The 26,612-nt window shown below is 33.7% G+C and overlaps 1 protein-coding gene across 1 annotated transcript; it reads right to left on the bottom strand.

The window, feature by feature from the left end:
* Nucleotides 1-17,403: 17,403 nt before the first annotated feature.
* LOC132036369 (probable N-acetyltransferase HLS1) lies at nucleotides 17,404-20,578 on the bottom strand. The gene is made up of 3 exons (XM_059426698.1): nucleotides 20,037-20,578; nucleotides 19,371-19,591; nucleotides 17,404-18,568 (listed from the first exon to the last, which is right to left on the bottom strand). Exons 1-3 carry the CDS (start codon nucleotides 20,220-20,222, stop codon nucleotides 17,710-17,712), a joined length of 1,266 nt encoding a protein of 421 aa, XP_059282681.1. The 5' UTR covers nucleotides 20,223-20,578; the 3' UTR covers nucleotides 17,404-17,709.
* Nucleotides 20,579-26,612: the final 6,034 nt, after the last annotated feature.

Genomic DNA, 26,612 nt, shown 5'->3' with positions numbered 1-26,612 from the left:
GCCAAAAATCCACAAAGACATCATTCACCATGGGAGAATTTTTACAAGCTTTGGACGACTATCACAATGAAGAAAAACTTGATAAAGTGGAAATTTTGAGCCAAGATTGGCTAACGAATCAAGCTCAACAACTTGAAGTCTATAGGGATCACCGTGAAGGCATTTCACAGATGATGGAAGAATTTCTAAAAATGCATGTTGAGCAAAGTCAATAAGTGGAGCTACTTGAAATTGCTATCCGGAAATTGGAGGCCCAATTGAATGCAAAGATTGAGGCATGTGATACTCAATATCAAAGGGCCATGGAATGTAATTTTGAGATGGTTTTAATTGAGGAAGAGGTCATGCTTGATTTTCAAGAGCTAATAGTGAATTGCCAACCGACCAACCCAAAAACAATGTAAGATGCCGAGATTAAAGAAATGATACTAGAGTTGCATAAAAAAGTTCATGAAATAATTTTGGAAATCTCTAGTTCATTTTTGGGTGAGGATGTCAAAAATGGAGCGAATTCAAAATTGAAGCGCATTGGACCACATTCCAACCATTTTTCAACATTATGCTTGGTTGGTGATATGGAAGTTGAACTAACCAAGCCTATGGAGAATTTTGAAAATGAAGAAGAAAGCATTTTCATTTTGGAGTTTGTCGTGCCAAGAAGACAAAATGACATGCCTCACTTAAAGGCCAAGAAGTGCAAAATGCGATACTCGAAAGTTGGCCTCTTTGCTTCCTTACCACCGCCCCACGAGCATCAACGTAATCTTGATTCAAAGTTTGGGCGACAATTCATATCCTCTAAGTGGAAGGAAAATTGGTAAGGTTGACAGTCGTTGTGCCGCGACGTTAAATTAAACGCTTGGTGGGAGGCAACCCATCGTTTTCAAAGTTTTAAGTCGTTTTTGAAATTTTCTTTTTTAGAAGAGCTTAGTATATTATTTTTGACTAATCCACAAAGTTTCGAAATTCTTGGAGTTGATTTGAGACGGTCGGGCTGAACGAGTAGCCCCAAACCAGTAGCTTACCACTGAAAAATGGTACTAGGTTCAGGTAATTAGCGCAATCGCGCATTTTGAGTGCCAATAGCGCTGGACAAATTTTCAGGCAATAGCGCAACTACGCTGAACAAAAAAAAAATCGCGCAATAGCACTGGTGGAGATGAGGATGATGTTGTTGATGCCCCAGCTGGTGGAGATAGGGAGGGCCAGGCGAGCCTACTTTAGTACCCCGACAGTTTCACGATTTCAGGGAGCCCCTCAATCTATTTATGCTTTTGTTTTGATATTATGTGTAGTGAGGACACTGCAATATTTGTCGTTGGGGGTGGCATGTGATAGCACATTTTATCTTGTTTATGTGTGTTTTGTGCCCTTGCCAGGCTTTTATCTTATGTATGGATATTGTGTGCCCTTGCCGGGCTTGTTTTACCATTTATGATGATCATGTGCCCTTGTCGGGCTTTTTTTTGTGATAATTGGTGTAGTAGTAGATTAGTCACTTTTATTATTTTATTTTCTTTCTTAACTTCTTTAATTAGTCTTGTAGTTTAGGTGTAGGTGCTCCTTTGAGGAAAAATGTGGAAACTCTTGGCTTGTTTGGAACTAATAGAGTTAGTCTTTTGCATGTGAAATGTTGAAATGCAAATACCCCTCTAGCATTTTTGGGAAAGTTTTTTTTTTTTTTAAAAAAAAAAAGCAAGGTGCATGGGAAAGAATGATCTTTGTGACAACTTTTTGGCTCGTTTGGTGGCTCTTTACCTACTAGTTGGGTTTACTTTAGATTATGAGATATTGCTCTAGTTGTTCTTATTTAGGAAGTGAAATTGATCCATCTTTACTAGTTCATATGCCATGTGTGGTGAGTGTTTATTGAATAATTCTTGTGCTTACTTTTATCATCTAGAACTTGCCCTGTTAGTTTTTCAATCTAATTTTGGCTATGTTGGTTGGAGAAATGAACTTGGGCTATCTTTGTGATTTTTGAAAAAACCTCTTTAGCCTATCTAGCCTACCATTGCATAAATAATATCACTAGTAATCCCATTCGAGCCTATGACCTTTTCTTTGATTGCTACATTACAAGCCTTTACCCTTTTGATGAAAATTCTCTCTTTGGAACCTTTCCCTCCTTGAACATTAAAATTGTGAATTTGAGACCAAAAGCCTACGTTGGGGGTGTTAGTGTTGCTTGAGAAGTGGTGAAGATTGGCGTTGTGAAAAAGTCAAAAGAAATGAAGAAAATTTGAAAAGTTCAAAAAGGTTGCAAACTTTTTGTGGAAAAAAAATGTATCTTTGTGAAAAAGGAATTGGAAAAGAACAAAAATATTAGAAATCAAGAAAATGGTTGCACAAAGAGAAGTCGGAATAATTAGGGGCAAAAGAAGGAGTGGTGTTTTGAAATGAAGAGGAAAGTGGACAAAAGGTATTGTGTAGTGTTCAAGGAGGGCGTAGCCACTTGTACCCCAAATACTTATCCTACCCTTCCCTAAGCCTACATTACAAGCTTAAAAAGTCCCTATTTGATCTCCAACCGAATGTTCTTGAGTTAGTGATGAATGAAAATAAGGGCAAGTTTATGGTGTGACATTTGTTAGCACTAGAATTTCTTTGTTGAACGTGAGTGACTTTGTGTATATGTCCCTTGTGTTGTTGTTGTTTTTGTTGTGAATATAGTGATGAGACTTTCTTTCTTGTGAGGGCATATGGATTATGAAAGATTGGTGATGTTGACAAATTCCGAGTTGAGTCAAGTGAGCATATCTAGTAAGCTCGTGGTTGTGAGTCACTTAGTGAGGCTTGAGTGTTGTTACTTGATTGTTTTAAAACTCCATTGCATTCTTTGAAATTGTATTTAAAAATGAGGGAGTTATTTGGTTAAAGATTCACATGCTTGTAGCCTAATTATTTGTACCAACCAAAGTCATGAGTTTTGTGCTTAATTGATGAATATGATTTGAAATGATAGTGATACTACTAGAGCTTGAATTGATAGGTCCTCATTGAGTTTTTGGTTTTGGTTTGCTTGAGGACAAGCAAAGACTTTAAGTTAGGGGTGTTGATAAGTGGTGATTTCACCACTTATTCTAGTCTCTTTATCTTGGTTTTTGTATCCTTTATTGATAATATGAGACTATTTATCATGTGTATTGCTATTATTTCGGGTACATTGAGTTATAAAGAGAATTGAGATCAAACCAAGTGAAAAATAATAATTTTCTGGGAAAAATGGTTGAATTAGTGCAATTGCGTTATCTGGGCGCAATAACGCTGAAGGAATTGGAAGCTGTAAACCTTGAGTGCAAATGCGATGAACCTGCGCGATTGCGCTGAGTTGTTAGGGTTCCTTGAGGGCAATTGCGCTGCTTGAGCGCGATTGCGCTGTACTGTGCCTAGGCGGAAAAACTTAGTAGAAATGGAATTTCATGTTTTTTGTTCCCAACTCATACAAAACTCGACCAAGCTCACTTGAAAACATATCTTTGGCAACAAAACACAAGTCTTGGAGGCTAGGATTTTGCTCCACACTTTGGGGTTGAAGATTTGAAGAATTGGATTGAGAACTTGCTTAAACTTTTCTCCATTTCTTTGATTCCTTGCTTTGTAATAAATATCTAAGTGTGCAGTATTTATTTTCTTCACTTGAATCTTGTTTATGAATATTCTAAGATTAAAGTGTTGGATGAAACTTTTGTTTTGCTTATGTATTCAATGATTTTTATTGCTAATGAAGTGAGTTAATGTTCTTTTAATTAATCTTGTTCTTTAATGTTTCTTAAGGGATTAGCTAACCCTAAGACCCGCCCATTTACTTCAATTTGAGCTCGAGAGAGGAAGATTGAGGTTGGAAAAGATTAATTAACAATAATTTGAGGCTTTAAAACCCATCTAATAACCTGAGCTAGAGATAGGAATGTCACTTGAGATTATATTGATTGTGCTTAATATCACACTCTAAGGCTTGAGAAAGCTTAGAGTGAAATTCATTTATTTGGTCGAGAGACTTTTGATGAGATTTTAGAGATCATTATCTAATTAGCATAAACTCCCTCTTAGTTGTAAAATCGTGAAATATATTGAATTGTTACTTGAGCGTAATTTCTGTTGTATCTATACTTGTGGCCATTGATCATTTTACTTGCTTTCTAGATTAGTTTATATTTTCGCATTAGTTATAATTTTCTCAAAATCAAAATATTATCAAGTGTTTGGCTTAGCGTAGAAAGTGATAATTCCTTACTTATTTAAATCGCCTTTATATTGTTCCCTGTGGGTTCGACCCCAACTCATAGTTGGGTAAATTATATTGTAACGACCATGTACACTTTCTCTTTGAGGAGTGGATTTGAACGTTATCATGTACTCTTCACTGCTAACTGCACAATAAAGCAAACTAATAGTTTTAGCATTAGTTTCAATTACCTCTTGTTGCTCTTTGGTGACTTTGAAAGATTCCGTATCAATCTTGTTTTTTAAGTCCTTTGCATCAACAATTGGAGCTGACTTTGGTCCCTTTTTGATTACGAGCCACGGTTGGTAGTTGAAAGGACAAAGATTTTGAATCTGTCCTTCCAGTGGTTGTAGTATTGACCATTGAAGTATGGTGGTTTTGTTGGAGAATGCCGTCTTGTAGTATTGCACCAGGAATATGATATCTAGACATCTGATCTTTTCTCACGTGTTGTTAGGCGACTTTATGTAAGACCTGCTCTGATACCAATTGAAACACAAGGGGGTGGGGATTGTAACCCTTTTTGAATTATGTAAGTCGACTACTAAGCTAGACAGCCGACTTCCCTGCAAGTCTTGGAAACTTTGTTAGCAAACAAATAAAGATAAGTAATGTAATGCAGAAATAAATGAACACAAAGATTTTTATACTGGTTCGGATCACCGGTGTGGTGCCTAATCCAGTCCCCTTGGGTTACAAGAGTTTCCTTAGAGTCGTATGGTAACTTGAATATACAGATGGTTCAACTTGAACCATAATTCCAATTTGGGCAGTTTCCAATTGTCCACTAGTGACAGCCTTGACCTGTATAGCTATCTATCCTCTCTTTTCTTTTTCTAACACTACAAGACTTTAACAGACTAAAATGCTTTTTACAAGATGAAGAGGAAACATTTTTTTTGCTCAAGTGAAGTTGTGGTTTTCTTCGTCTCATGAGGTCTTCTTTTATAGTTGGCTGCTTCAAGTCTCGACAGAAGGCAATGAATTAATCTTTCCATTTGATTGATCCTGTTGGCTCGCTCTAAGGTAACCCAAGGGAGTTTGTCCTCAATTAGGGATTTGAAGTGATCCGCTAATTCCTTCGATGGTTCAAAGCTTGAGATCTTCACTGGTTGATTGGTTGACTTCCGTCATCTCTTGGCAGTTCTTTGCTAGCTGTCTGCAGCCTGCTTACTTGATTTCCATTTGGTTGATCCTGATTGATATTCTTAATATTTTCCTATACGGTTGTTCCTTCACGTCTTGGAGATTTTCTATCTAGGTTTTCCTTATCTGTCTCCGTGATTAAGGATTCGTCACAGGATATCCTCCTTATTTCCATCTGGATGTGTGTGCTGCATCCTCTTTTATTTTTTTTGGTTCCTACAAAGTAATAATGACATCATTAAAACATTAACACATGTGAATAATTAAGGCTAACAGTATTTAAGCAATCAACTAATATATTTTATTTACTTAATTATTTAAAATTGACTGTTCATGTGCGAATCTGATGTTCTTTTTGGGTAATTACATGAAATCTTTTTTATAATGGGTTGGTGACATTTGAACTCATGATCTCAACTTGTTCTAGTGTCATGTTGAATTAAGTGATCGCTTCCTCTAAAATTTCAAGTTATTAAAAGAATATGCTCTTATTTACAAGAGTGTATGTGTGTAACATTCACTACGAAGCTCGATCAAAGCCTTATCCATGTGTCCTGAATTTTTACTTCATCTTATGTACAATCCATTCATCGAGAAAAATATTATCATATTCTTTACTCTCATATAGATATAAAAGTTTGATTTTCTAATTGTTGTTATTGATCATAATTGACTCAAAAATTAGGATTCAATATTTATTTATTTTTAAAAAAGTAATACTTGCATACATAAATAGTAAAAACTAGTGTTTTGGAATTTTTTTTTTTATACTCCCGCTGTTTCAATTTATGTGAACCTATTTCCTTTTTAGTTCATGCCAAAATGAATGACCTCTTTCCTAATTTGGAAATAAATTCACTTTATGAATGATTGACAGCCACACAAATATTCAAGACTTATTTTGGACCACAAGTTTCAAAAGTCTTCACTCTTTCTTAAATGTCGTGCCCAGTCAAATAGGTTCACATAAATTGAAACGGAGGAAGTAGTAAGTAAGAATGCAAAAAAAATAGCTCTCTTCTAAATCTGGAGAGCTTCTATAAGTTATAGCAAAGCTCCTGCCTCACTTACATATTCTTTTTAAATTAAAAGTACTCATATTTAATCTTCTAGACTAACTTGTGTTTCTCCTCAAAATATGTTGAGTTTCTTTCTTTCAAAATCACCCCCCAAATGCACGCTGCAAAAACATTCCACCAAGTATTTTTTACTTTACCCAACCCTGCTTATCTCAACAATGCAAAAGATCATGTGTATCCCTACAAAGTTGAGAAATAGCCGTCAGAGCTAATCAGTAATAGAACAGTGCAATTACAATTAATTCAAGTATTTATTTATAGAATATGAGCTATAAAACATATTTAGAAAATCTTATAATATTTTCATTTATTCATCTTGATTTCTAACCTCAGAAGCAGGTAAATGTATAAATTCGTTACATATTCATGAATTGAAGAAAATCAACTCGAACCATTGAATTATATGGTATCAGAGCCGCGAAGACTCAAATTTATGCTCGAAGATTACTAGCCTCTTTTGGGTTGTTAAAGAAAAGGTACCGATCGTTTGGATCATCCCCGAGAAGTGACTAGGTTATCTTACCGATACAGTAGGAAGATGCGGCGAGTGATTTTCAATCGGAAGAATTATATCCGGCGTTAGGATAGGCTGCGAGTGACTCGCAAGCGCCACCACTATCTCGCGTCTGTCTCTCACACTTCGGTACGCAGAGGCTCGTGGCATAGATGAATCGATTGCACTTTGCATCGTTGACGTCGCTTCGTTAGTTTTAACGACTTTTTCTAGTGTTAAAAGACAGTTTGGAAATTTGTTCCTTACTTCTAGGCAGGTTGTTTCCTGTAGCTATTGCAAAATTAAATCTGGTAAATTGTTTTGTTCTTCTGCACTCCTGGCTTATGTTTGGGTGTCAAATTATTGTTGTTTTATGTAAGTAATGTACTTAAGATTCCAGGACACTATTTTTCAAAGTTCACTTATAGTGGTTCTAGTGTTAAGACGTTACATCCTGAAGTTCACTTGTAGCAGCACAAAATCAGGAGAATAAGTCATGAAGTTTAGTTGTAGTACTTTGAACTTCAGGAAATTAAAATTAATATGTACTGAAATTAAATTATCGACAATATTGAACAAACAAAAATATCACGCCAAAATAGACCATCTCAGGGAGGGCAAATCGGGTTTGTAACATTTTATAAGGTAGTGAATTTATCAATTTTGGAAGCATTCAAATATTTCTTTTGGGGATATTAACACATATATACGATTTCAAAGAACAATTGACAACCATTTAGCCAACAATTGACATTGACACCTAGCCCCAAAATACTGGCAACAAGTAACTCCTGTCTCTCTCTCGTTCTTCACATTTTTTCTCAATCCACCCCAAATATCTTCTCCGACAATCCATCAATAATCCATAAAATTTCTTGGTAGTCCTCTGGCGGAAAAGTGGCAATCGTCGAAAAGTTCTATTTTCGATACATTTTTTGATAGTATATCTCACATAGTATATTGCATATATAATTGTATATCACTGACTTCTACATCATTAAGAAGGAAGAAGTCGAAATATTTAAGATGGATTCATGTTGTATATCACGTTGGTTTACATGGTAATATACACACATATACATCACTGAGCAATATTAAAAGCAAATTGAAGCAGAAGAAGTAAGATCTATATATACATATGCACTAAGAACCAATCCAATATCATGGGCCAAACTTGACTTCCACCCCATAAGCACTTCAAGATTCATTTAAATATGCTTTGAATTTGTCTCTCATTTGAACTTATTGAACAAGAAAACACAATAATTTTCGAATTTAGATATACTTTAGGTATACATATTATTTTCTGCCTTTTGAAAAAGAAAAAAAGAGAAAATGTTTCAGATGGAATCAGGTGGTGGAACGAGAAGGGAAGAAATCAGTTTTTTTCGGGTGTGTGTGTGTGTGTGTGTGAGAGAGAGAGAGAGAGAGAGTGATGGAGAGACAGAGAGATGAAGATGGCAAGGAGAGTGGGTTAGGGTGAAATAGAATAACATGAGGAAGTAGAATTTTGAGAATAAGTGTGATATACTTTGAAAATTTTCTATTAAAAAAAAAAGTTAAACTGGGCCAATAAGTTGAAGTTGAGCTATTTCTTGCTGATAGGTAGGTCGAATTATATCTACATGCCAATTTGAGAAAATTGCAGAAATAGAATACCATAATCGGCGGTCTTGAACTTTTGTCTTCGCTTAATAAAATCTTTAAAAGTTGACTTTAACTTTAAAAAATCGCTGAGCAGAACTACTATTGCCTCTCAAGCATAAGTTTTTGTCGTAACGTATGCATAAGTTAGTTGACTGTGAGGCAAGAGTTTAAGACATTTCAATAATTTATAGAGATTGCAGATAGTGTAATTTATTTTCTATTGGACAAGATTTTTCAGTTGTACGTATTGGTTGACTTACTATTTTTAAAATAATCATGATTAAATTCACTTGTGTTTTAATAATAGTTTAACAACACATATTTTTAGTTATATAGGCGTAGAATATTATTTTATTGATTATAAAATAGAATCTTTGTAAAGAGGATGGAGTTGTGTACAATTGAATAATACAAGCAACTTTTTGCTAATACGTCACTACTTGTGATTAATTTAACTCGATAGGTAAATTGAATATTACCAAATTTTACCTGTCCGTCATAATTTGTGAATAATTGAGTAACACATACAACTTTTTTCAATAAAGCACAATTTGGGACCAATCATCTACTAATTAGTAGAGTTTACATTTTCATATTTGATTATTTTCACATTTTTATGTCTTAACTCTTAAATATGTAGTAACTTTGTTAGATGCTAAATTGGTATTTAATTTGGGGATAACTACATGACATAACAAACATATAGTGGGTATTGACATTTAGTAGTTATAGTTTAACTTAATTACTTCTCATAGCAAACATTTGTGTATTAATGACATTTAGTAACTATATATATATACACACACAAAATAGAATACCCATCACACTATTCACTTCCAACCCAATCCTCCCATCTCTCTCCCCCCCCCCCCCCCTCTTCTCCCCACTGCTCTGCCGCCGGCCACCACTGACCGCCGGAGCTCCGGGGAAATGTCGTGCCCCTTCACCACCGTCACTGCCAGCCCCTTCCCTTTTCCCTTTCTTCTCCGGCCGTGCCCCTTTTTCCTTTCTTCTCCAGCGCCAAAAGGGGAAAAAACTCAGATCTATGCCGGAAAAGAGCCAATACCGACGGATCTGAGCATTGTTGGAAGCAAAAAGAAAAAAAAGCTCAGATCTACAGTGTTTTTTCCATATCTATGTATACATACAGTGTATACATACACTGTATACATATTTTTCAGAAGTTGTTTTTTCAGATCCGGTGAGATCTGAAGGTGACGGTGTACGCAGATCTGATCGGAATTTTTGACCGGAAGTTTTTTCCAGATCTATGTATACATACAGTGTATACATACACTGTATACATATTTTTCAGAAGTTGTTTTTTCAGATCTGTGTATACATACACGGTATATAATATTTTTCACGTTTTTCGAAAAAGATCTTTTTGTATACAAATTAATAGAGTGAATTAACGCCTGTATACAAATGAATACAATCAATTTTATTTTTTGTATTCAATATTTTGAGTGTTTTCGGTTTTTTTTTTTTTTTTTTTTTTGTGTGTACATATGTTGTATACAGTGTTTTTCGCCTATTTTTGTTAACATTTTTGGTATATCTATGTCGTATACGCCTGTATTTGTTGTATACATACCGAAAAATATGGTGTTTGTTAAATTTTGGTAAATTTTAACTCACTGTATACATGAATACAGCGCTGTATTCATGTATAAAGCGAAAAAAACAAAATTTGTATACACGCGCTTTATTGCTGATTGTTGCTACCAAATGTAATTGCTGAAACATAGCTATGTGGCTTGAGTTAAGCTCAGAACTTTGTTATTTATGTAGTTTCCCCTTTAATTTGCACTATTAACATTTGTTCTAAGATTGTTTTCACACCACGAAAAGATTGAATTAATCTTTACTAACGTCTTTACGGTTTTATTCTTTTTTAGTCGATTTAAAAGATCGAACAAACTGCATATACCAAGAAATTATAAAGTAGGTAAAAATCATAGAGATTATCACGAAACATATATCTCGGTAGTACTTTAATCACGGGTCCTTTTTATTTATCTATAAATACTGCTAGGCATGGATGTGAAATTTGCACTACTAACATGGAAGAGAAGATGAATCTCCTGGCGGCTGTTGCCATCAAGAGTGAAGAAATAAGGAAGATAAAGGCTGAGAATAGAAAGAAGGAGATGGAATTACTCTTATTTGCATGCTTGGAAGTTCCAGAAAAGGTGAATCATATAAATACGAACGATTTACCAGATTATATTGCTTGTCTGAAAATGAAAATGAAGGAAGTCAAAAAGGAAAAGGCTAAAAGAGCTGCTCAGAACTCAATAACAGAAGCTGAAAATAGCAATTAATGATTTAAGAAAAAGACCTTTTCCTTGAAATGGAATATCTATCTTAATTAGTTTCATGTATGCCTATTTCTATTAGTGAAAAAATTATCTTTATTTAAATTAGAATGTCCTTTTTCTAGTTCTCATTTGTCTTTCTTTTAACGTTGTTATCATTTTCTCTTGAGCAAGAAAATGAAGATATACATAATTTTCTTTTAATTGAATAAGATCTCCTTAAAAAGAAAAATGATCTTAACATTTTCAGTCAGCCTGTTAAAAAGAAATTCACACACGTAGTTATAAAAGGTTGTAGGTATCATTGGTAAATAGATTGATTACACTATGTACACTGATTAAGATTTGTAAAATAAAATTAGGGTATTTTTTAATTGTGGCTTTATTGGACTGGTGCGCACGTTAAAAGTCGGGTGAACGGCCGTAATGGACATATTAAAATATCCGGAACTTCTATCTCACAGGCAAAACTATTTATGCTCCCAACTTAATGCCTAAGGGGCAAGAAATGTTCTGCCTAATGAATTTTTTGAAGCGAAAAAAAAAAAAAAAATTAAGATCATATCCTATGAATGTTATTCATGTAAATCTCGTTATCTTTTGGGTGGGATAGTTTAGAAATTTTTCCAAATTTGTATGATCAGAACATCCTATTGGATTGGATTAGGTATTGGGCTTCACCCCCCAATAGACCCAACTGCATAAGAAAACCAAGGCAGTTCAGTAGCTTATAATCTGTCTGAACTCTTAAACACCCATCTAGGATTTATATGTAAACTGGAAAAATTGTGAGCTTGCCATTTCCCCGGACCGGTCTTTAAAGTTTAGCCTAAATATATAACAAAATAATCACTTTTTAGTGTGAAACTTAAATTTGGACAGATATCAAAAGTTAACATACGAAGAAACTTCAGGAAATTTTACAAGAATTTAAGGTTTCTAGAGCTCGAGACTCATGAATTTTGAATTATAATAGTTTAAGTTTCATGCACTTTTTCTGGAGTTTTAATCTACGACACAAACTCTATAAAAAAATGTTTGAGCTTGAATTGTTGCATTTCAAAACTCCATGAAATCTCTAGATTTCTTCTTCTTCTTTTTTTTTTTTTTTTTTTTTTTGTTTTTGTTTTGTTTTATGGGAGTTTGAACTCTGATAATTTACTCCGTCAAAAAGTTAAAATGTATGTTTTAAACTTCTAGTCTAGAAATTTAATTTGCATGGTTCAATCTTCATGGCTTTTTTTTTTTTTTTTTTTTTGGGGGGGGGGGGGGGTGGGGGGGGTTGGTAATTTTTTAAATGACAGTGCAAACTCCATGAAAGAATATCATCACGTAGATCAAGCAGCATTATATTTTTACTTCTCTTTCGAAACAAAATAAGATGTCTGTAGTAAATTACCACCTTAGGGTCTCAAAAGGATATTCTTTAAAAGTACTTGAATCAATTAAGAATAGGCTTAATACATATATAACCCCTTAAATTTGTCAGGATATTTCATTTAAACACTCGAACTAAGTTCTGTTTAAATTGATTACCTCAAGTCCTAATAAAGTATTCCGATAAGACATTTTTCGGTTCAAATTTTAAAATTCTTTTTGCTTGTGTTTTCATTCGTCTATTAGGTAGTTAAGTTAAATACATAAAGTATGTCATCTCCTTAAATTATACACATTTGCTTCAATAGGCCTAAAACCCCAGATATTTTCTGCTTGAGGTTGATGCGTATAATTAAAAGAGATTAAGATATTTTATGTACTTAACTTAACCACCTAATATATGAATGAAAAATCATGCAAACAATAATCCAAAATTTTGAGCTGAAGGTGTGTAATTGAAACACTCTATTAGGACTTGAGGTGTTTAATAGAATAGCCTTTAGCTCGAGTGTCTAAATAAAATATTGTGACAAGTTTAATAGACAGTGCTAAGCCTCAAAGAATATACAGTGATACATATGTTTGCTTACGAATCGCGCCAACGTGACCAAATTCAGTAGCTATCATATAATTCCAATAATAAAATAACGGAAAAAGGCCAAATATACCCTTGTACTATCGAAAAAGGGTCAAATATACCTTTCTTTATACTTTGGGTCCAAATATACCCCTATCGCTATACTTTTGGTTCAAATATACCTCTCCATAGTTAAAGTTGACCCCAATCCTATATTTTAATACAATAAATATTATGTGGCATGCCACCTCAATTACAAATCCAATTTTACCCCTCCCCTCCTTATCTTCTTCCACCACACCTCCCCTTTAGTCCTACCATCCTTATGCCCACAACCATTTTCACAAACTCAAACTTAAAGCCGGTGCATTAATCGGGTAGCAATAAATAGAATCTAAACGTGTTGTCAACCAATGGGACATTAATCCTAGGTCAATATAGCCTCTGTTTTTTGTTATTTCTTTGAATTAGTCCCCTGTATTCATTCTCTACTGATGATCTCCTTTCTTATATCCTCTTCTTAGCCTTCGTTGCCTGCAAAGCTCAATCACATTGAGCAAAACAAGATGTAAGAGTTAAATATGACAAAGGGATCAAAAATAAAAATTAGGAGAAATAAATAAAAGTAGACCTGTTTTTGCCAATCAGTGAAGGAAAGACTAGTTGCTTGTATTGCAGAGCCAATCAATAGTCCAATTCAAAGGTCCTTTGCTTTCAGATTTACGAGGAAACACAATACAGCAGCAGGGGTTCTCCAATGATTAATGGTGGTGGCCATAAGGACGGTAGTACTAGAGGGGGAGGGGTAAAATTGGGTTTGTAAGTGAGGTGACATTCCACATAATATTTATTTTATTACAATATTAATGCCACTTAGGATTGGGGTCAACTTTAACTATGGAGGGGTATATTTGAACTCAAAGTATAACGACAGGGGTATATTTGAACCCAAAGTATAACGAAGGATATATCTAGCCCTTTTCCGATAAAATAATGATCCAAATATCATCGCCTCCTCTCCACCCCAACCCTCAACCCCCTCCCCCCCCCCCCCTCTCCTAAACCCATGGCCCCTCCATATTGTTATTATGCAGATGAAGAGGACAGACCATGAATGCATGGATTAAGCTAGCATTTGGCGATAGATTCCCAAAAAACTTTTGAAAATTTTGATTTGGGTGAAGTTTTTCAAGTTTTGAAAATATATGTGGTCATAATTTTTCAAAACATATTTTACTTTTTGTTTGGAAAAACATGAAACATTACTTATACTCATAAGTTCTAAAACTATCAAAAATTCCCCCAACCATACAAAACATAAATACTTGGTAATCCCAAAGTATGCAGAACATGATATTTTAATAACAATTGCTAATAACACACTCACTAGCTACTACAATCCAAATTACAATACAAAGATCCATCCGCGCAAAAAAAGAAAAAAACTGTATTAATTAGCTATTGTTCAATATAATCTTCCCTCATTGTATGAACAATCTTCACTTTATAGAAGAGACTGCTTTAATTATGAAAATATGGTAGATACGGCTTTAGCGGAGGAATATGGTAAGAATTAGTTGGATCATAAATATATGAGTTTTTTTGGTTTGTAAAATACCAAAGTTTTGGGTAATTTTTAAAAGTTTTGAAAAGGCCAAAATATAGATATTTTTTTGCGCGGATTGCCCTTCTTTGGGGTGGTCTTTAAATTTTGCCCCTCATATTTGTGGTCTTTTAAGTTTTGCCTTTCGGTTGGAAAGGTAGGCGAATACCTGAGGTTCTGAGTTCAAACTCCCGCTCAGGCATAAAATAAAAAATTAACTTCGCAAGACAGGATTGGGGGCCGTGTATGCGGATCCGGCATACACGCCTTAAGGAAAAACTAAAGTTATGCCGGATCAGGCATAACTAAAAGTCTGTCCCATAAGACAGAACTTTTCCTTAAGGCATAGTTTAGTTATGCCTTGGGGGAGACTTGTAGGGTAAGGCATAACCAAAAGATGCCTATAAGATGTAACTTTTCCCCAAGCGCATAGACTTTGCCTTATAAGGCAAACTTTTATTCATGCCTTAAGGAAAAGTTCCGCCTTATGGGACATACTTTTAGTTATGTCTTATAAGGCACACTTTTAATTAAGGTATAACTAAAAGTATGCCCCATAAGGCCGAATTTTTTCTTAAGGCATAACTAAAAATTTGTCTTGAAAAGTTAAAAATATATATATATATATATATATATATATAGTCCCGCCCTCTTAACTAAATGTTCCGTGGAGTAACGGTGAAAATTCAAATTCTGCCTTGCGAATTTTTTTAAAATTTTTAACTGAGCGGAGATTCAAACCCTAAACCCATGGGTTTAGGCGAAGGTCAAAAATTATAGACCACCAATTTGAGGGCCAAAAGTTAAAGACCACCCCAAAAGAAGAATTGCCCAAACATAAATTTTGGCCCAAAAATAGATTTGAGCCAGAATTTGAAATTTGAAGATTTATTTTCAAAATCTGTCAAAATTTTAACCAAATAAAAATTTGAAAACAATTCAAAATATGTTCTTAAAATCTATGGCTAAACAGGAGCTTAATTTTGCTTGACATGTGGAACGCATTCTAAAGCTTCAATTACACGTGTCTCTATAGCTATAACAGCCAAAAGGATTAAAATTCTGTACTGATATTATTTAGTTCCCCGCAATCCAATTGTTACATGTAGTAATAGTAACTATTAATAAAATGATCCAAAATCATGAAAGATCAGACTACAATTCCAAATAGACGACAAATGTTAGGTAAATTTTTTAATTAGTTAAACTTTGATAAATTTTTTTATTATTTAAATTTTGATGGATAGAATTATCTAATACTTTTATGATTAAATGTAATAAGAACTCGATAAAATAGTTAAAGTGTGCATAAATTAGTCCGAATGCTACACTTATACTTTCTTTTTTTATAAATTATAACATCAATGTGTTTTTCTCGTTAAAAGAATATTACAACCGTACATACAGGGGCGAAGCCTGTAAGGGCCCAGCGGTTCATCCGAATTCCCTTCGGAAAAAAAATTATATTGTATATATAAAGTTAAAATTATTTTTTATGTATATATAATATATATTAAACTCGCTTGACTTCTTCATGTATTTACTTCTTTATATTCTTGAATTTTTTAGTAAAAATTTTGGCGCCGCAGCTGTGTACACGAGAGAGGAGAAAAGAAACTGTTAAAATCGAATCCACGTCAATTTTGTGAAGTGTCCCACCGCTATGATTAGACAAGCCGTGGTGGCATAAATCAATACGTTATTTACTATGAAAGAATTGTTTTCCATAAATATGAGGACAAAACTCCTAAGCAAGTGGAGACCACCACCATTAAATTAGTGGAAACTCCAAAAGATCTCTAATCACTATCTTCGATTGTTATCACTATGGGTTTTGGTGGAAGATTAAAAACGTGTACATCCACACAGTGCACAAAACTTAAATTTTTTGGTGGAATGGTTGAAATCCTTCCACCCTTAATTAGAGATCTTAAGTTTAAATTCTGAAAATGAAAAAAATCCTAATGAAAGTGTTGCCCTCAAAATCATCCCTGCAACACGCGATCCAAATTTAACCTAACTCCAATGCAGATATACATAGGAATAAAAAAAATTACTATAGCACAACCAATACCCCACTCTCCCTTTTCGTTTATAAGTACTCTCAAACAAACAAAGCAAATATCCAACAGGAGTTATTGTTATTGTTATTTTGCTTAAAGAGAAACCACGATTTGAAATATTGAATAAGAAGAAAACTAAAATAAGACAATCGTAGTAAAAAGTACAGACATATCATATCTGCATGAATTCATACGCATATCCGAACTCTTTCTGTTCCAGCTTCTTCTGGAGAAAAACCCACATAGTAGAGTGATAAATATAGCCCCTGCCTAGTTGAAGAAGTATAGATAATGAAATGACGGTTTACCGATAGACTACACCTAATGCACGAGGATAATGTAAAAGATCTTTGACGTGATTAGTCCATTTCTCTCATATCATCAATTATCAATTATGATTACAATAAATTTTGTCGACTATTACTGAATTATATGAAACAATGCATAAAAAATAAGCTCTTTTTCCCAGTTCATCTTTCCACCTCTTCCTCATAACAATACCAATAAAAATCGATTGGTACTCTCTCCGTTTTCATAATAAGTGATGTTTTAGACTTTTTATTTTATTTCAAAATAAGTAATACTTTAAGATGTCAAGAAAAAATTAATCTTATTCTTTCAAAATTAACCTTATTAACTTAATCAATAATCCTTAATTAAGTAACTTTTCTAGAAAAGAGATAAAATTAAAGGAGTAGTAAGTTAATAAAAACACTCCTCATTTTCTATGAGTAAGCAATTCCTTTAGGGGTGCTAAAAACACCACTTATTATGAAATAAAAAAATATAGAGAGTACTTGTTTGTGGCAATACAATCTGAGCAATCAATTCACAAATAGTTACATGCTATTTCAATCATTTACGGCTCTTATCCTTTAGAAAAATTAGGAAATGCGAAGTCAAGAGATATAATCCCAAATATAACAAAAAATATGGCATATTAAAAGAGGATCTTAAACAAGGTCACATCCATTTACATAAAACAAAAAGTCAGAAACATAGGGATACTCCAAAATCCCCCTTCACAACAAGAAGCCAACAACAATCAAAAAGTGGCGTATCCCATCTCTTTTCTATATTTTCTCTTCACCTCAACACCTCTAATTCTTCAATTATATAAAGTTGATCCCAAATAAAGACTCCTAAATTAGATTATATTTGTCTATTAAAAGTTACTAAAATTCTCTGGGATCAACAAAAATAGAAAGACCAGGCTTTGATTTTGTCCAGTCACCTATAGACCCATCACTATAGTCTTCCCCTAACCGTTTTATGCACCATAAATCCTCGGCGCATGATAGTTTTTTCCAGTGTGGAATTCCTAACTTAAGCGGTTCGCAACTTGCTACTTCTGTTACCACCACTCCACAACGCGATTTTCTAGCTAAGTTATGTGCAAAATCACAAAGCGCCTTAGTTAACTTCACGGACAATGGGCCTTCACCACCAAGCCCATACATAAAATGAAGCCCAAACGGCCTGAAAACTTCGGGCACAGATGGAACTTTTAGCCAAGGAAAACCCCGGTCCATTAAACGACTTGTTTTAGCTAGACCTTTTGTCACGCGTGACGCGCCACGAACCTCAAGATTGAACACATCTTTACAATTCCATACACTTAGTACAGCCCATGACTCGGGTTGAGCCGCTAAAAACTCGTTCACACCGGGCCAACCCGAAAAAACACCCTTTGGCACTCCTAGAAAAGTGCCCAAATTTAGTTTATTTTTGAGAATTGAGTCAATGTCTTTAGGGAAAAATTCTGAGGTGGAGAATTTGTGGCGATATAGTGTTTCAGCTTCACTTGGGTTGAGTTTGAATATGGTGACCCGTTTTGAGATTTTGACCCGGTGAGCAAAAACGGGTTGGACTAGAATGGATGGGGTACGAAACTTGTTGTAACCACATTTGTGTGTGAAGAGATTTACAGAAGCTTGGTTGTCATTTTCAGTAGCTATGTATGAATATTCAGCACCATTTTCTTTAAACCAATCCTCCATTTTGTGCACCAATTTCAACCCAATTCCCTTTCTCCTGAAAAAAGAATTAACAGAAATGTCATTTGTTATTGTGGGGTGAGTTAATTTTTTATGGACGCACGAGGCATGACCCAAAAAAAATTATACAATCAGAATTATAAGTAAATCTTCATAATATAGATTAATAAAAAATAAGTATGCATATGCACGTCAAGTGCATCATGCACCGATCTCGGTTGAATCCAATAGCTGTTACCTAAATTTTATAATTATTTTCTGAAATTCATTAAATATATACAAATTACTAATGAGATTTTTACATTGTATAAAATATGTATATTTTCTGTATATTACAATTAATATACAAAAAAATATGAGTACACACTTTGTATATACTTAATATATTTATTTGTATATTGATTAGCAGTTGTATTTGTTTTTAACGGAGTGAACAAATATGCTAAAAGCTCGCTACTAATTTAAAATCTAGTTACTCATCTGCACTGTGCACCAATTCTCCTGTGCCTGAGAGCACCATGTTAAACTAAACTAATTATGTGAAACAATTTTATATTATTAATACTTGTAATTTAAACCTTTTTTCAAATACTTCTTGTATTCTATAAAAATAAACAACTTTATAGAATAATACAGGTAGAGAGTCAACTATAATATATAAGAAAAAGAGTACAAATAATATGATGTCATTCGAATGTGTGTGTCTTTGGAAAATAATATCTAATAAAACAAAACTTTTCTAGGTAGATGAGAAATACGAGTAGATATTATATATTTATTTTATTTTTAATAGAATATAGAATATCATCATCAATGGATAGAAATGCAAAAGTAATTACCGGTGATAGGGAGAGACACGAAGGCCTAAAATATAAGCAAGTTTAGTGAAAACAGGTAGGTGTTGAGGATATTGATGATGTAATTTTGTGAAATCCTGATTGTTCTTCTCGTTCCTCGACATTCTCTTTCCACACGTAACGGTTTTGATGCAACCTCTTATCATCCCTACTATTCCCCTTTTTTCTTCTCCTCCTCCATTTCGCACCACTATCTCTGCCACCTGATATCATTATTTTAATCATATAATCAACAATCAAACTATATATGCCAACAAAATTTACTCCCTTCGTCTCAATTTAAGTGTCTTATTTTTCTTTTTAGATTATGTAAAAAAGAATGTTTTGTTAACAATTCAAACATCTCACATGATAAATTTAAAATCACAAGATAAAATCTCTTTTTATTTCTTAAATTTTGTGTTCAGCAAAACTAAAACACTTAAAATGGAATGGAGGGAGTATTACTTAGTGATGAATTGATATCATTAGTCCAATGAGTTAAACTTTGAGTGTGTGGTAGTTTATATGAAGCAGAGCTTTTGAACAATGAGTTCAACTGAACGTCAAGAATCACTAAAATTCAACAAATATTAAAATTGAAGTTAAATTGTCGAATTTAAATTCTGAATCCGCGCTTCTGTTAATATGAGAAAGAAATACACGTACCAGCATGAGATAGGCAGGGGAATGGCGAACTCTGCAAATAGGGTCACCTAAAAGGTCAGTGAAAAGAGAGAGTTTACCACTTGGCCCAACTTCACATGTTCTTTCTACCTCTTCAACTTCTTTGCAATCTTTCTTGGGGTTGAATTCCCTCACCACTATCCTCACTTCATTTTCAACAGCTACCATCTTCTCTGTAATTTCTTTATGCTAAATTTGAATGAAGCAAGTATGTTTTTATGTATAAGAGTACTGACAAGAGGGATTAAGATGACTAATAAACCAACTTTAATTTTGAAGGATTATTGGAACTGAGGAGTTGAAGGAAAGGGAGAAAAAGTGTAGCATCAAGCAGGCACAAGAAAGGGGGCCGTTAAAAAACCTTTTTGTGTTTTTTCTAGGTGTCTGGCTATATGAGTGAAGGTGAGAAGTTGGTTATGATTTGCAAAATTTGAACTTTCAGAAGGGATAATGCCTTACTTTCTTCCTCCTCTTGAGCTACTAATTGCCTACCACTTCCTTTTATACTGATGATTTTGGCTGCTCTGTCTCTCTCTTTATTGGTTACAAATTGACTAGCACTCATTAATTTATACTCCCTCTGAATAAAAAAAAGAGTCTACTTAGCCTTTTTTTTTAGATTAAAAAAAAAGTTTACTTAGCAAATTAAGAAAGAATTAATCTTATTTTTTCATATTAGCCCTTATTAAGTGTTATATGATCAAACCTCAATGCTAATTTAATTAGGTATAGTTTAGTCAAACTGTCTATTTTTATCTAGGAGTTAATATTTTCTTAAAGTATGTGCAAATGCCAAAGTGGATTTTTTTTTATCCGGAGGGAGTAACAATTTAAATAAATGTATGCATCTTTCATATTAATGTTAAGATATTCAAAATATAATAAAATAAATATACAAAAAAAAAAAAAAAAAAAAACTCAGATAAAACTCAATATGCATATATAGTACTTCTTCCGTCCATTCTACTTGTCTTGTATAAACTTGAAACACTCTTAAAAAATAATAAATAGAATAATAATTTTACTATATGACAACCGGACAAGTAAAAAATGGACATATATAATTTTTCAATATAGGGGTTTGTGCGTGCCCCTAGCTTTCCCCCTGTTAACACACATTTATCATTAGATGATATATATTTTTATTTTTATTTGTATTTATTAGGATTAAAATATTTCGTTTTATAAAAATATGCAACTAATAATTACCCTCTTCACGTTCCCCACGGTTACAACGACCTCTCTGCCTATTACCAATAATAACTCCGTATGTGACAAATCCAACGGGGTGACGGGTGAAGCCTTTTAGGTGTAATATGTCTACGTTTCTTACTTGGGTCATATACTACTCCACTACTTAGTTAAAAAATCTGTTATTATATTAAGTATTTAACCTAACTCGCCAGCAACTTATAATCAATTTCAAATAGAGATAAGAGGAGATTACGGTAAATTAATGACTAATATGAGAATTGTTTTCGTTGAATACATAATATAGATCGATTATTCATATAGTCGATTTTGATTAATTTATAGTAAAAATATAAGTTATCTAAACTTTACTTTTATTGTTACAAAATGATAGTTGTTGGTGAGATTGCATAATGAGCACCCCTGATTGAAAATTTTAAATTCTTGCATAGTAAGCTTTTGGCATGTCCCTTTCGATTCCTTTGTGCAGCTCTTCAACTTTCTCATTGGAAGTGGTGAGTAATGATAATGAAGGAATTGATTAATGCTATTAACTTCACAGAGTATTTAATTTGATTAATGATCACAAGAGGTAATGGCGGCAGTGGCTGCGGAGTTTTGTTCCAGTAACCTGTATTTCTCTCTAACTTTAATTGCCATAATGACCCCATTTGTAATCATTGGCCTTCTTAAATGCCCTAATTGTCCTTTCTATAATAATCCTAATTTCACACTAAGCCACTTGTCGAAAAAATGTACCGTTCAATACAATAATTTATTCTCACGTACAATACAATATTTTTAAATTTTTACATCTATCTAATTAATAATAATAAACAAACTTGTATAAAAGTGTATAAAATTGGTAGCTTTGGTGATGAATTTCTTCTACGATTTTAAGTTGCAATTCTTGTTTCAAATCAGCCTAAATATCCACTAAATAACTTCAAATTCTATAGAATCTCCTTAAAATATCTCCAACAAGTCTAAACAAAACTCACTCCAAATTTCTCACAAAAATCAAATTTGAAATTCAAGCTCGCTTCTTCAAGTTCACTCAATAATGAGGAGTTATCTTTTTAATATGATTTTCACCTCCCTCTTACAAAACCAATATATAGATTACGATTTATTGTTTCTCTCTTGTTCTTTGTGTTAGAAGAATAAAACAGAGAGATAAGGACTTGAGAAATAATTGTCATGTCTTGAAGAAGAGTAGTAAAGTTGTTGTCATGTGACCATGAGGTCAGAGGTTGGAGTCGTGGAAATAACCTCTTGCAGAATAGATCCTTGTGGTTCGGCCTTTTTCTAGAACCTCCGCATAGTTGTAGCTTAGTACACCAGGCCTTGAAGAAGAGTGAAGGAAGAAGAATAGAGGAATTATAGAGATTGTAATGTTTACTGTATTAAAATAAAATACTATATTTGTAACATATTTTCTATCTCTATTATTGTCTCGATGTTAATTTTACTGTCTACAAATTTAAATTTGCTGCAATCAATCTATGAAAAATAAACTGCACCTAAAAAAAAATACATAAAAAAAGGAAAATATTTTATTGATAAATAGTGTAAGTGTATAATTCTATTTATCCATTGATTCTTCTCTTCGAATTATTCTACGTGATTCAAGGGTTGAAGCAATGGTGTTTCTCAAAAAGTAGAATGGTGCGGACCTCCTTGTGATATTTCTCCAAAAAAGTCGGACACTACACGAATCGATCATGAGAAACAACTTCTCTTGATCTCTCCTTGTTTCTTCAATCAAGGGTTAAAGTGGCCTGTTGATCCCCCTTAAGCATTTGATTGTAAAGAAGCATCCGTCGCACTTCGAGTTGATATTGAGGGAAAATGTCTTTTGATCATTTCGCCTCTGTTCGAATTAATATTGCGTAAAAATGTACTTTGATCACTTCGGCTCTGAGAAAGACAGTTTTTAATGTCTTGATCTCTTTGTGAATATTCCAAGAGTTTATGAGACTTTCGAAATGTTTGCTCAAGGAATATATACTCCTCTATATATGTGTGAGCTAGGGCTTATGATAAAGTAGTCTTCAAAAATCTTTAATGAACTTTTGGGCTTGAAAATTATGGGTTGGACTTGTATTGTAGAGGCTCAACTTAAATCTACTAAATTTTTGATGTCTACAATAGGGTCTTTGGCCGTTATGCCCTTTTTTTTTGCTGGTCTTTAATAATTCTGTTTAAAATTATTGGTGAATATATCATAAATTATTACAGTTGAAAAATAAAATGAAAATGAAAAAAAAAATTCTTCAGGCTGAGGCGCGGATATCTCGCTCTCTTTAAGGAGATTCAAGCCCACTGCGGCATAATATATTTTTACCGGTCTAGTAGTATAACTCTGACTTGTCCCGTCCAAGATACAATAGCCCAACAATGTCGTGTGACTCAACCAACTCCGGATTACTTGAAGAGTCTATAACTCCACCATAAGAACGCCTTCCTTCAACAAGAATACTCTCTTTTGTAGTGAATTAGTTGGAGACATAAAAAAATTTCTCAACATTAATTTTACACTTCTTATATTTCTCCTTCACCACATAAAGGAAGAAACACCGCTATTTCACTACTAAAAAATCAGCGTTTAGTGACGGAATATTAGCGACAGACCATATTCTGTCGCTAATTAACGACGGATTAGCTACGGATACCTCATTTTGTCGCAAAAAAAGGAAACTAAAATTTTATCTCATTATATAGCGACGGATTAGCAACGAAAAAATGAGTTTCGTTACTAATAATTAGCGCGAATTTTTGGCGCCTTAAATTTACTACAGTTGTAAGGTAAGGCGCGACAAATTTTATTTTTAATTAGCGACGGATTCGGCAACGAAATATCCGTCGCTAGGCCTTTAATTTTTCTAAAAAAAAATATATATTTGCGACAACGGAAAATTTTGTCGCAATATTAACTATTAAAAGAAATCAATGTATTATTTAGCGACGGATTGTAAAATCCGTCGCTATTCCGTCGTTAAATGTAAAAAACAAAGATATCTCCTAGCTAGGTTACGCATTCTTTCATTTCCAACACGGTAGCCAACACGGATAGAGAGATAGGTGCGAAATTGGTAACATAGAGAGAGAGAGCACAACATAGATCAAAATAATGTGAATCTAGGGTTTACATTGTGTTTTTCTCTTCTTCTACGCAATTTTTATCTAAAGGAAAGGTATGTTTTGATTTTTGTATGTGTTATGGCGCTTTCTTTCTTCTTTACCTCCTTCTTGTGTTTTACGACATTAAATCTAAAACGAAATTAAGATATCCGTGTTTTCTTGCTTATTATCTAAATGACAGTGTTTTAAGTGTTTTTTTTGGCTAAAATCGAAGTTGGGTGTGTTGAAAATTGTTGGGTTTATAATTTATTTGGAGGTTAAGTATTGGGAATCTCTATTTGGGCGAAAATGCGATGAAAATGGAAATTCGACCTTTGTTTGTGCTAAATCTTGTAGGATAATATTATTTGGTGGTTAAAGTTTGTTTTAATTTATTGCATGTCGAGAAAAAGCTTGAAGAACTCAACATTCTTTATATAATCTGTGATTTGAAATCGTAAGAGGAAATTGGTCCCTTACAAGAAAATGTATTATTTTCCTTTGATTCCTAGATTGAAAAGATTATATGCATCCCATGCTACGAATACCCGACATGAGATGGCATCATGAGCATACACGAAGGGATGGGGGTAACGCGTCATCCATCGTACTACGAGGCTTGGAAGAACTTCAATGAAACTCATTCTTTTTTTGTGAACCAAGGAATGTAAGGTTAGGGTTATGTCTTGATGGTTTCCAACCGTTTAGTCAATACTGGGAGGAAATACTCTTTGTGGCCGGTGATTGTCACCCCATACAATTTGCCTCCAGGAATGTGTATGAAAGAGGCATATATGTTCTTAATCGTCATTGTTCCCGGGCCAAACAATCCCAAACATAAAATTGATGTTTATCTCGCAACCTCTAATAAAGGAATTGACTTTGTTGTGGGAGACGGGTGTAGAAGCATTTGACATCTCGAAAAGCAAAACTTTCAACCGAGGGCGACTTTGATGTGGACAATCGGTGACTTCCCATATTCTATGTTATCGGGGATGGACGTAGGCACGCGCGGCAAGTGACTAATGCTTAGTAACATGTGTTGTTGTATCTTTAATGTATTTTGCTTAAGATTTGGGTAAAAATTTTACGATGGATGGTTGAGTGTTTTGATTTGCACCACGCTTTTCTTTATTGTTTTCTTTAACCTATTTTACCACTTTCATCATTACTTACCGAATCTTGTAGTGTACTATGCGACTATGTTGTTTGATAAATGCCATTATAGTTTTAGTTCAACCTTTGATAGAATCCTCCCGATGTTATTTATATTACGGATACGTAGTGGACGGGTCGGGATTCATCGACGTGCTACTCATTGAAGGTTCTTGCATTTTAGTCGTTGTTGTTGAGGTATTGTTTCGTATTGAAGTTCTTCTCACTTAAATTTATTTATCTCCTCTCTCTCCGTACGTACGGTAACTTGACTATTGATTTGTATAAAATGATAAATAGCGAGTTGTTGATGACAAAGAATGCTACATTTTTTCTACAATCGATGAGCAAGTATGGCCAAAATTGAATTGATGAAAACTACGCTTGTGTTGTCATGTATTCTCGCATTTTAAGAAATTCTCGCAAATTTGTTAACTCATCATGTGTGTCATACCATGTGATTCTCGTTGTCATGATTCTGTTGTGGTGTTAATATCTTCTTGGAAGGCCAGAATACTAGATTCTCATCAATGTATCAAATTGCGATGTGACACCGCGTAGTAGAAAATGTCGCATCTGTTGCTACTAGTCTTAAAGGAAAGTCTGCCCTCTCGAGACTTTTAGTTATGCTCAACTAAAAGTCCGGAGGCGTACTTTTAGTTGTGTTAAGTAAAAGTCCCATTTAGGGCGGACTTTTAGTTGTGTTTAAGTAAAAGTCCGCCGGAGGGCAAGACTTTTAGTTGTGTTTAAGTAAAAGTCTCGCATAAGGGCGTACTTTGCCTTATATATATATATATATATATATATATATATATATTTTTTTACTTTTCAAGGTAAACTTTTAGTTATGCCTTAATATATATATATATATATATATATATATATATATATATATATATATATATATATATATATATATATATATATATATGTTGCATATAATACCCATCTCGTCGCTTGATGTCCTTCACGTGCTCTTTGTTGACTTTCCTTGCTCCAAACCAAATTTTCTAATGCAATTCCTAGTGATGTGTAAAGTTTGTCACACCGGCGACTGTTCCTTTCCTTTTCTTCACCCTTTTTTTTTTT

This window comes from Lycium ferocissimum, chromosome 2 (genome assembly GCF_029784015.1).
Source record: "Lycium ferocissimum isolate CSIRO_LF1 chromosome 2, AGI_CSIRO_Lferr_CH_V1, whole genome shotgun sequence".
Lineage (NCBI taxonomy): Eukaryota > Viridiplantae > Streptophyta > Magnoliopsida > Solanales > Solanaceae > Lycium > Lycium ferocissimum.
The sequence above is the reverse complement of the archived record's forward strand: the minus strand, read 5'-3'. Positions and strand labels throughout refer to the sequence as shown.